This window comes from Carassius carassius, chromosome 16 (genome assembly GCF_963082965.1).
Source record: "Carassius carassius chromosome 16, fCarCar2.1, whole genome shotgun sequence".
NCBI classification, from domain to species: domain Eukaryota; kingdom Metazoa; phylum Chordata; class Actinopteri; order Cypriniformes; family Cyprinidae; genus Carassius; species Carassius carassius.
Window position 1 is genome coordinate 5,815,364 of NC_081770.1, and position 11,241 is coordinate 5,826,604.

An 11,241-nucleotide genomic window follows, 5' to 3' on the forward strand; every position below is an offset into this window, starting at 1 on the left:
ATGTACATATTTCTTATATATGCATGTTTATTATCACAGTTGGGATTATCAATATGTGTTATTCTGTGTTAATGTTACAAGCTGTTCTGTTCTTGGTTGGTTAGTTAGGCTTGATTCAGACTGGCTGGTGCTAGGATCTGGTAAACCCCACTAGCCTGATCTCAAGAGACTCACTAGCAACTCATGCTAATGGTGCAGTCTTTAGCTTCGTTGTTAGTGCGTCTGCTTTCCATGCGGGAGACCTGTGTTTGAAACCCACTCAGAACAAGAACGAGTTGTGAGGACCCAGGAGAGAGGGGTTAAATTGGTGCCGTGACCCGGATGGGAGTGAGGTTTATGTGGGTGATTGAAACAGAGGCCAGCAGGTAGGGGCTGTACAGGTAAACCTCACTGACCTGATCTCAAGCTGTGATTTCCACTTCCAATCACTAAACATTTAATATCGCTCTGGATTTGATAGAAATGTCCTCCTTTCCCCTCTCTATCCCAGGAAATTAAATCAGCTCTACCCTTGCACTTAGAACATAACTTGCGTGGCAGCGCTTCCTGAACATTATAGATAAACAATTTCATAAAAAGGGAAAAAACAAAACCATAAATATAAAATATAAAAATGTATTTCAAAATACATTAGTACCATTGGCTAATAGTCATTTAAATAATCTACTGTAACAACATTCTACTTGCCACATAGGTATCCCTTATTTTCAAAATATTTGCAGTATAAATGACTGGTAATTTTACAGGTTGTTTTATTCACTTGGAATATTATTCCACTATAACTACACGAAAGGATTTAATAGGTACAATATAAGTACAACAAAGTTACACTGTCAATTCTGTTCACTTATGCTGCATGTGGTCTTGGAAGGCTGTAGATTAAAGTTAATAATGTTGTAAATAATGTTTCACGTCATAAGACCTCAATGTATCATCAAGAGCCCATTATTAATTTTGTTTTGCCTGTATATGGTTTTTAGTTTTTTTTTGACTGCATTATATGAATAACCAAGAACCTAGGTTTTAACAAAAAATCTCTTTAATGTTCTGCTGAAGAAAAAGTCACCTACACCTTGGATGGCCTGAGGGTGAAAATGCACAGCAATTTTATTTTTAGGTGAATGTCCCATTGATCATTATTATACTGACTTGAGCTACTCACCACTGACAGAACCAGCAATATGTCAATATTAAATATTCCTTCTCATTATGAATTTGTCTGATCTATAACTTACATTATTAACATCAACACTATAACCTGAGTGAAGATCTCATAATGATAAAGACAGATGGTCATTATGAATGTGTCTGACCTATAACTAACATTATAAACCTTGGCGCTATATAACCTGAGTGAAGATCTTATACTGCAATGATAAAGACAGGTTGTCATTATGAATGTATCTGATCTATAACACAAACTATTGTAGATTTGTTATCTGAAAGATACAGTATGACATCATTGTTATTTTAAACTAGGGTTTGATTCCTCACAATGATCCTTAACCTCCCAGACAGCTGATAAACAGTCATCACTTCAAAAGTATTGAGTTACTCACCACTGACAGTAAAAGTGAATCTCTGTGGCATATATATATGGGCGATGGATGATTATAGAGCACAGAAAGCCCAGACAGACTGTAAAGATGCTGAGGACCCTGCTGCTGAGTGTGCTGGCTGCTTTGGGTAAGAGACCTTTCTCTTTCCGTAGAGAAGTCCACTGAATAACTTGCATGTTGTGTAGATTTTTCCAGGTTAACAAATGCTACATACTCAGATGTTAAAAAAATGGAATCTAAATGGGTTCAAACTAAAATCCTAGCATGTCTAAGTGTGCTTTTGTGTCCAGCCCTGGCTGAGCCCAAATATCTGGAGGATCTGGCCCTCGAGGAGAGAGTTATTGGTGGAGATGTGGTAAAACCCAACTCCTGGCCCTGGCAGGTACATTATTTTTAACAAACTCAGCTGAAATCCTCTTAAATCTCCCTAACAAACCTCTGTTGGTGATTTTCAACAACTAAATGGACATTGTTAAAGCAGGTTAAGGTGGTTAAGCTATATTTATTCATATGGTAGAATGTTTGTTGCTGTCCCACTGACCCAGCTAACAGAGAATGTTCTGTTCTGCTGAGGTTATGAACCGGAACTTTCTTCCAGTAACATTAATAGAACGTAGTTCAAAGTTATCCGGTCTGTAATGTAATTGTTAGCACAGAATATATATATCATATTTATATGTATTGATATGTTACATTTATGGAACTATGTTTTAAATATTACTACGTTAGAATGTTCAGAGAATATTCAAAAGTAATATTCCCATAATGTTTGCAAAGTGATAAAATGAAATGTTCCCTTAAAGGTTGTATGATCAAGAGAAAATGTTTTTAATTCAGTTCAGTTCATCTCAATTCAAGTTTATTTGTATAGCACTTTTTACCATACAAATCATTGCAAAGCAACTTTACAGAAAATTAAGTTTCTAGAATATTTAGTTGTAGTTTATCAGTGGTGACTGTCAGTTTATGTGTAGAAATGTTTGTAAAAATCAATTAAAGATGTAATCAAACAGACGATGAACACTATTACCTGCAATTATTTTATGTTTTAAAAAATATTTGGTTAAAATGGGAGGTTTTGCACGTTGAGAAAACACTCCGAAATACGTTTTCATAACAAGTCCACACCAAAATTAAAATATAATCCAAATCTTCTGAAGAGACATGATTAGGATTAAATTAAAGTACTCTCTTCCACTTTTGGAATGAACAGCCCATTTTGAACATTTGAACATTCAACAGAAAATTTTGGAAAGAAATGAGGGAGTTTCTACTGTTTTTCTCCTCACATTTTCAAATTCTAACTAAAATCACTGTGTCTTTCTCAGATCTCTCTCCAGTATACGAATGGTGGCTCCTACTATCTTCACTTTGGTGGGTCTCTTATCAGACCAGGATGGGTGATGACGGCAGCACACTGCGTTGAAACATAATGACTCTGTGGTGTTCTGTATCTAGATGGTTTATAAGTGAAGTGACTGCCAAGCATGGTAACTCATGCTCAGAATTTGTCATCTGCATTTAAACAATCCAAGTTAGCGGACACATATTAGGAGCAGTGAGTAGTGAACAAACACAAAACACATACTGGGAATCGAACCTGCAGCCTTTGAGTTACAAGTCCAACTCAGTAACCATAAGGCCATATCTGCTCCCAAAATGTATAATCTTAACTTGGCAAAAACTGAGACAGATAAAATGAGTTTGAATCTGAAGTGACTGTACAGTAGGGTGTGCATTCTAGGACATCCTCAGTCCTCATTCATAAAATGAAAAGCCATCAAGGCTCCAGTCATTGGACAAAATGGCATTGCCACTTTCATTTTATGTGGTCTGAGGATGTCCTAAAATGTAAAACATACGACTGTTGACTCTCACACGACTGTCACAGTTCACCCTCGGTGGTTGTGTTTCACTTTCAATGTGTTTGCAAAACTTTCTAAAACTTCTAATTTGCCTGATTTTATAATTGTTTTGCCATTTACTGGGACTAGTCCCTGGAGATTTTGTGCCTTTAGACAAGACCTAATGGTGCGTAGCCTAATAGATCAAAAAGTATACTCTTGTTTCCTGACTGTACCTGTGTTTATCTGAACGCGTTTCCTGTGCAGCTCAAGAAATTGGCGTGTTGTCCTGGGTGAACACAACATCACCATCCACGAGGGTCCCGAGCAGTACATGAGTGTCAGCGATGTCTACATCCACCCCAACTGGGACAGCAACAGTTTGTCTTCTGGGTGTGTGAACCTTACATACACAACATACATGATTGTGGCGACAATTATAAACAAAATGCACCACTATATGAACAATTACACAGTTAACTTTAATGCAACACAAAGAACAGTTCTGACAATTACACATCCTACATGAATGTATAACCAATTAAAAATTGTTTTAATGTGAAATATATGACTGAATATCTTGACAATTTAACGCAACATACTTGACTGTACATGTAGAAAAATCTGCTACCTCCCTGTGATTTCATTGGCTGACCAAATATTATTGAGAACACCTATAACTTCTTGCTAATTAAGCCCTAGTCGCAGTGTGCACACAAACGGATTCACCAACTACACGACAACACTGAAACCGGTGTTTCTGAAAACCTTCACCTTGGCAGGCCTTTACAAAAAGGTTCAGTTTCAGTGACCTGGTAACTTGCATCAAAAATGAAATTGCAGACCATGATGTCTGTTCTTTGCTTTTCAGATATGATATTGCTCTTCTTCATCTGTCCACTGATGCCACTCTGAACAAATATGTACAGCTGGCCACCCTGCCACCCTCTGGACAGGTTCTGCCCCACAACAACCCGTGTTACATCACTGGCTGGGGACTCACATCGAGTCAGTTTGACTTTAAATACCACAAATCAGCCTTGATGTTGCCTGAAATCATTGGTATTCAGTAATCCTGAATTCTCTCTCTCATGGATGTGATCTTCATGCAGATGGTGGGTCGAGCTCTGATGTGCTGATACAGGCCCCTCTGCCTGTGGTCAACTACAATACCTGCTCTCGTAGCGACTGGTGGGGAAGCTATGTGCAGGAAAACATGATTTGCGCTGGCAACAGCACCCAAGCTGGATGTCATGTGAGAAAGACTGACCCTCAAACAGATCATAAACTGTTTCCTGTGAGAAGTTACTTGGCGCCACAGTATAATGTCTCATTTTTGCTCCTGTTGTGTTGTTTTAGGGTGACTCTGGTGGTCCTCTGAACTGTCTGGTCAGCGGTAAGTACGTCGTACATGGTGTGACCAGCTTCGGGTCAGGAGCAGGTTGTAGTACCTACAAGAAGCCAACAGTCTTCACTCGAGTGTCTGCCTACATCGACTGGATTAATGACGTAAGTGCATTTCATTTGCTCATATTGTCTTTTTTATAAACTTATTATGAGTTTACTTTAGGATCATCTGGTCTTATTTAATTTCAGATCATTGGATAAACAGAAAAAAACATCTTCCATTTACATCTGCAATGTGCAAAAGTACAAGAGACTACGCATCTGTTCTCTGACCGCTTTTGAATCATTTAATCTAGTTTACTAAAAAAAACTAAAATTAACTAATGCACTGTGTTGTGACAAAATTCGAAAAATAATCATCATTAAAATATTGTGTAACTATGTGACTATTTTGTGTAAAATGTTTTTGATTGCTTACACTGTCCTTATTTGTAAGTCGCTTTGGTTAAAAGCGTCTGCTAAATGAATAAATGTAAATGTAATGCAAATGTAAATATTTGTGTAGACCCTTTAATGAATGACTAATGAATGAGGTGGATCAGACATTACTTCCTTACTGTTCACAAGATAACTAGTCGTTTCATAACAAACAGCTTTGAAACATGCCAAACAGCTTCTCCTGCTGAGCACATGGTCCCAGAAAGAGGAAGGCCGGAAAGTTTGATCTCCCACTTTATAGTACTTGGACTCATGGGGTTTGTAGTCCAACACATTTGTAGTACTAAACAAGTCTATTACACAGGTGCTGGTCATATTATTAGAATATCATCGAAAAGTTGATTTATTTCACTAATTCCATTCAAAGAGTGAAACTTTTATATTATATTCATTCATTACACACAGACTGATATATTTCAAATGTTTATTTCTTTAAATTTTGATGATTATAACTGACAACTAAGGAGAATCCCAAATTCAGTATCTCAGAAAATTAGAATATTGTGAAAAGGTTCATAGTGAAGACACCTGGTGCCACACTCTAATCAGCTAATTAACACCTGCAAAGTCTTTAAATGGTCTCTCAGTCTAGTTCTGTAGGCTACACAATCATGAGGAAAGATGACCATAGACACCTTGCACAAGGAGGGCAAGACACAAAAGGTCATTGCAAAAGAAGCTGGCTGTTCACAGAGCTCTGTGTCCAAGCACATTAATAGAGAGGCGAAGGGATGGAAAAGATGTGGTAGAAAAAATGTACAAGCAATAGGGATAACCACACCCTGGAGAGGATTGTGAAACAAAACCCATTCAAAAATGTGGGGGACATTCACAAAGAGTGGACTGCAGCTGGAGTCAGTGCTTCCAGAACCACTACACACAGACGTATGCAAGATACGGGTTTCAGCTGTCGCATTCCTTGTGTCAAGCCACTCTTGAACAACAGACAGACAGCATCTCCTGGGCTAAAGACAAAAAGGACTGGACTGCTGCTGAGTGGTCCAAAGTTATGTTCTCTGATTAAAGTAAATTTTGCATTTCCTTTGGAAATCAGGGTCCCAGAGTCTGGAGGAAGAGAGGAGAGGCACACAATCCACGTTGCTTGAGGTCCAGTGTAAAGTTTCCACAGTCAGTGATGGTTTGGGGTGCCATGTCATCTGCTGATGTTGGTCCCCTGTGTTTTCTGAGGTTAAAGGTCAACACAGCCGTATACAAGGAAGTTTTAGAGCATTTCATGCTTCCTGCTGCTGACCAACTTTATGGAGATGCAGATTTCATTTTCCAACAGAACTTGGCACCTGCACACAGTGCCAAGCTTCCAGTACCTGGTTTAAGGACCATGGTATCCCTATTCTTAATTGGCCAGCAAACTCACCTGACCTTAACCCCATAGAAAATCTATGGGGTATTGTGAAGAGGAAGATGCCATATGTCAGACCCAAGAATGCAGAAGAGCTGAAGGCCACTATCAGAGCAACCTGGGCTCTCATAACACCTGAACAGTGCCCCAGACTGATCGACTCAGTGATAGATGAATGAATATAATATACAAGTTTCACTTTTTGAATGGAATTAGTGAAATAACTTTTTGATGATATTCTAATTATATGACCACCACTACCAGCACAGAGCCACTACCAATACTATCTCCCCCCATTACAATTATAATAGGTGGTCTCAATATGGCAACATCAAAACTAATGCTGAGTAATAAAACTGAAATAATCAAAACAGTAGTAAATATGATTGTGTTACTCACCGACTGTGATAATGTAATATACACTATGTTCCTCATTTTACACGTATTAAATGAAAAAATGTACACCAATTTGATAAGCTGTAACTATCCAATCCTTACATGGAGAAAGGTATGCTATCAGCGATTGTGTGCAGGTGCTGATGCTCAAGTTGCTTTTGTATGACCGCTTGGGCACAGCCCATGAAAATAATATTTAATTAATTAAATCATTAATCTTTATTTTACCAGGAAATACTAGGAAGATTTACATAATATTCAATATATATTTTTAAAATATCTAATAGTTCCTTTAAACATTATCAATGTTAAATAAATAAACACACACACACACACACACACACACAAAAGAATATTTTAAACCACTAAGCACAGTGAAAGAATCAATAAAAGCCATGAGCAATTATATATAACTATAATACATATAAAGTGTGTGTGTGTGTGTGCGTGCGTGCGTTATTTTTAATAACAAGCTGGAATGATTTTCATTATAAAATTAAAATACAAAATTTAACATTATTGTGAAATCTACTTTGGTTAAAATTCTGTGCTGTTTCATGTTTGTAGACATTTTCTAGTAATTGTCAACTGCTGTTATGAATATCTTAAGTTTAAACATTTATAACAGCACTTCAAATAATATTTGCATTTGTCCCATATGTATTCTTTTCTGCATCTTTATTACTTAACTTGTGTTATATGCAGCTGCATTATATGTGACTGGATTGGGCAAATATCTGATCTCCACTCAATTGTTACTTTGTAATAAGTATTTATTATATTGGTGTACCTTGTAAAGAAATGTAATGAAGCAAAAATTATTATGTAATTGCCACAGGCTTCCCCAATCATTTTTATTACTGAACCTTTTGCTGTGTCCGGAAGCGTTTGTGAGGGAAGGCACCTGACAAAACTGATTTTACATATGATTCTGAGGCAGTCTAACACTTTAATGATCTACAACAACATATAATGAGCTCTGGTGATAAATGAGCAAATATTTAATAAACTGTTCTCTTAAAACATAATAATGATCATTTGTAATATTCAAATAGTTTATTTCAAACAGCAGACTGTTACATTTCTTTCCACATTCTGTTATTAAAAACAACAGCAAATATGATATACTTAAAATGCAAACATGCAAATAAAATGCAAAGGCAATAATGAGATTCATATACTATGGGAGTATTTTTCAAGTTAAATTTTCCATAAGGATTTCCAATTCTATTGAGTTCTAATGAACCAAACTCTCCAGCTGATACACACTTTGTTTTGAAGCAAAACAAGGTGGAAGAATTATTTTACATTTTGCACAGTGTAGTATGCAAATACAGTACATTAATACAGCAGGCATAAAAACTGACAGTATAGCACAGATCTTCTTCACACTGAATCTGTCCATCTAATACAGGAAAAAGCAATGTTGACTGTCCTGAGAACTCATGGTAGTTTTGTTTTATATCTGTGTAAATTCATGGTTAAATGCTGAATTGATTGTTTCCATCTTATTGTCACAAAGCATTTATCAAGACAACTAAAGGCTCAAACAGGTTATTGTTAAACTGAATGCAAATAATGTATAAAGATAGCTTAAAGTTAATAAGTGGCATCTAGTGGTTTAATCACCACAAGTTTCTTTCAGAAGCTTCACTCCAGAAGCACTTCACACTAGCCCATAACCATAAAGTAAGACACTTATTATAACAAGCATGCTAAATATAATATTATTCCAGGTTTATAAGCTGCAGGTAATGTTAGTAATGTTCTGATCTAAATGTCCTTAATTATATGTGCTTCTAGTAGCAGGTAGGTTATTGTTTGCACAACGTAAAAAGTGCTTTACGATTAGTAAGTGTTTTAGGTTACAGCTCAACAGCTAATGCTGAAGTATGGACATAATGTAGCAGATCCATGAACCACTTGGGATCCTCTCAAATCTCGTGACCTTTTTCCATCTGTAGGGAAAGAGTAGAGAGAGAGAAATTAACCTGTTACAGCTACAGGAAGACTGGACATCAGCCAGTGATCACCTATCTGAATGATTTCTGAGAGAAACTCCATTCAGTCAGTGAAAAGACTAGCGGATGAATACAAAGCTTTGTTTTTTTCATTATAAGAGCAGAAATAGCATTATATTTTCTGATTTAATATTGATTCATTGTTTGACATCTGAAAAAATGACATGAATCAAGCCACATCACACACATACAAACACACATCTGCTGTGAAATCAATGCTAGTACAATGCTAGTAAGCTACAGTGTTTTACCTCCTCCTTGGACTTTTGACAGATGGCAGAGCTTATTTTTCATCTTCTTTCCTTTTAAAAATAATCACACACAGACAATTAAACGCTAACTTTGCATAATAAAGACAGTATTTTCCTCTCACTATAATAGCTGTTTTTTAATACTTGCCCTTTGCGAAGCGCCTTCATCAAATCACAACTGTCGATAATGCCCCGGAAAACAGTCACGCGTATTCCTGAAGGCAGACCTGAATCTGAAACCTTTCGAATGGGAGCTTGCACTGCGGCCCCTAGAGGACAGTAAAGGATTCATATGAACTCCTGGACAAAATGCTTCAAGATGTGTGCTCCTCCATGTCAGAGATATCTGACACATAACTGCCACTCACTGTTCATGTGTTTTGGAGGAGGCGTGGCTTTGGAGAGTGATTTGCAGCGAGGGTGCGATCTTATGCTTTCACAGCTAATATTTGCTGTGCAAACACCATAATGGGTTCTCTGCCTCTCTATGCTATTTCTATCAATTATTTAGCTACAACCCGAATTCCGGAAAAGTTGGGACGTTTTTTAAATTTTAATAAAATGAAAACTAAAAGACTTTCAAATCACATGAGCCAATATTTTATTCACAATAGAACATAGATAACGTAGCAAATGTTTAAACTGAGAAATTTTACAATTTTATGCACAAAATGAGCTCATTTCAATTTTGATTTCTGCTACAGGTCTCAAAATAGTTGGGACGGGGCATGTTTACCATGGTGTAGCATCTCCTTTTCTTTTCAAAACAGTTTGAAGACGTCTGGGCATTGAGGCTATGAGTTGCTGGAGTTTTGCTGTTGGAATTTGGTCCCATTCTTGCCTTATATAGATTTCCAGCTGCTGAAGAGTTCGTGGTCGTCTTTGACGTATTTTTTGTTTAATGATGCGCCAAATGTTCTCTATAGGTGAAAGATCTGGACTGCAGGCAGGCCAGGTTAGCACCCGGACTCTTCTACGACGAAGCCATGCTGTTGTTATAGCTGCAGTATGTGGTTTTGCATTGTCCTGCTGAAATAAACAAGGCCTTCCCTGAAATAGACGTTGTTTGGAGGGAAGCATATGTTGCTCTAAAACCTTTATATACCTTTCAGCATTCACAGAGCCTTCCAAAACATGCAAGCTGCCCATACCGTATGCACTTATGCACCCCCATACCATCAGAGATGCTGGCTTTTGAACTGAACGCTGATAACATGCTGGAAGGTCTCCCTCCTCTTTAGCCCGGAGGACACGGCATCCGTGATTTCCAACAAGAATGTCAAATTTGGACTCGTCTGACCATAAAACACTATTCCACTTTGAAATAGTCCATTTTAAATGAGCCTTGGCCCACAGGACACGACGGCGCTTCTGGACCATGTTCACATATGGCTTCCTTTTTGCATGATAGAGCCTTAGTTGGCATCTGCTGATGGCACGGCGGATTGTGTTTACCGACAGTGGTTTCTGAAAGTATTCCTGGGCCCATTTAGTAATGTCATTGACACAATCTTGCCGATGAGTGATGCAGTGTCGTCTGAGAGCCCGAAGACCACGGGCATCCAATAAAGGTCTCCGGCCTTGTCCCTTACGCACAGAGATTTCTCCAGTTTCTCTGAATCTTTTGATGATGTTATGCACTGTAGATGATGAGATTTGCGAAGCCTTTGCAATTTGACGTTGAGGAACATTGTTTTTAAAGTTTTCCACAATCTTTTTACGCAGTCTTTCACAGATTGGAGAGCCTCTGCCCATCTTTACTTCTGAGAGACTCTGCTTCTCTAAGACAAAGCTTTTATAGCTAATCATGTTACAGACCTGATATCAGTTAACTTAATTAATCACTAGATGTTCTCCCAGCTGAATCTTTTCAAAACTGCTTGCTTTTTTAGCCATTTGTTGCCCCCGTGCCAACTTTTTTGAGACCTGTAGCAGGCATTAAATTTTAAATGAGCTAATTAAGTG

The 11,241-nt window shown here is 37.6% G+C and overlaps 1 protein-coding gene across 1 annotated transcript; it reads left to right on the forward strand.

Moving 5' to 3' along the window:
• The first annotated feature begins 1,637 nt into the window (after positions 1–1,637).
• LOC132160338 (elastase-1-like) lies at positions 1,638–5,107 on the forward strand. Its single transcript, XM_059570102.1, has 8 exons — positions 1,638–1,686; positions 1,850–1,941; positions 2,888–2,985; positions 3,668–3,796; positions 4,275–4,411; positions 4,516–4,658; positions 4,763–4,912; positions 5,000–5,107. Exons 1-8 carry the CDS (start codon positions 1,647–1,649, stop codon positions 5,009–5,011), a joined length of 801 nt encoding a protein of 266 aa, XP_059426085.1. The 5' UTR covers positions 1,638–1,646; the 3' UTR covers positions 5,012–5,107.
• Positions 5,108–11,241: the final 6,134 nt, after the last annotated feature.

What these genes read in the sequence shown, in the direction of transcription:
- LOC132160338 (XM_059570102.1), top strand. Translation starts at nt 1,647, where the DNA reads ATGCTGAGGACCCTGCTGCTGAGTGTGCTGGCTGCTTTGG. An exon ending in ACGGCAGCACACTGCGTTGA is followed by an intron (nt 2,986 to 3,667) that starts AACATAATGACT and finishes GCGTTTCCTGTG; the next exon opens with CAGCTCAAGAAATTGGCGTG. An exon ending in TGGCTGGGGACTCACATCGA is followed by an intron (nt 4,412 to 4,515) that starts GTCAGTTTGACT and finishes ATCTTCATGCAG; the next exon opens with ATGGTGGGTCGAGCTCTGAT.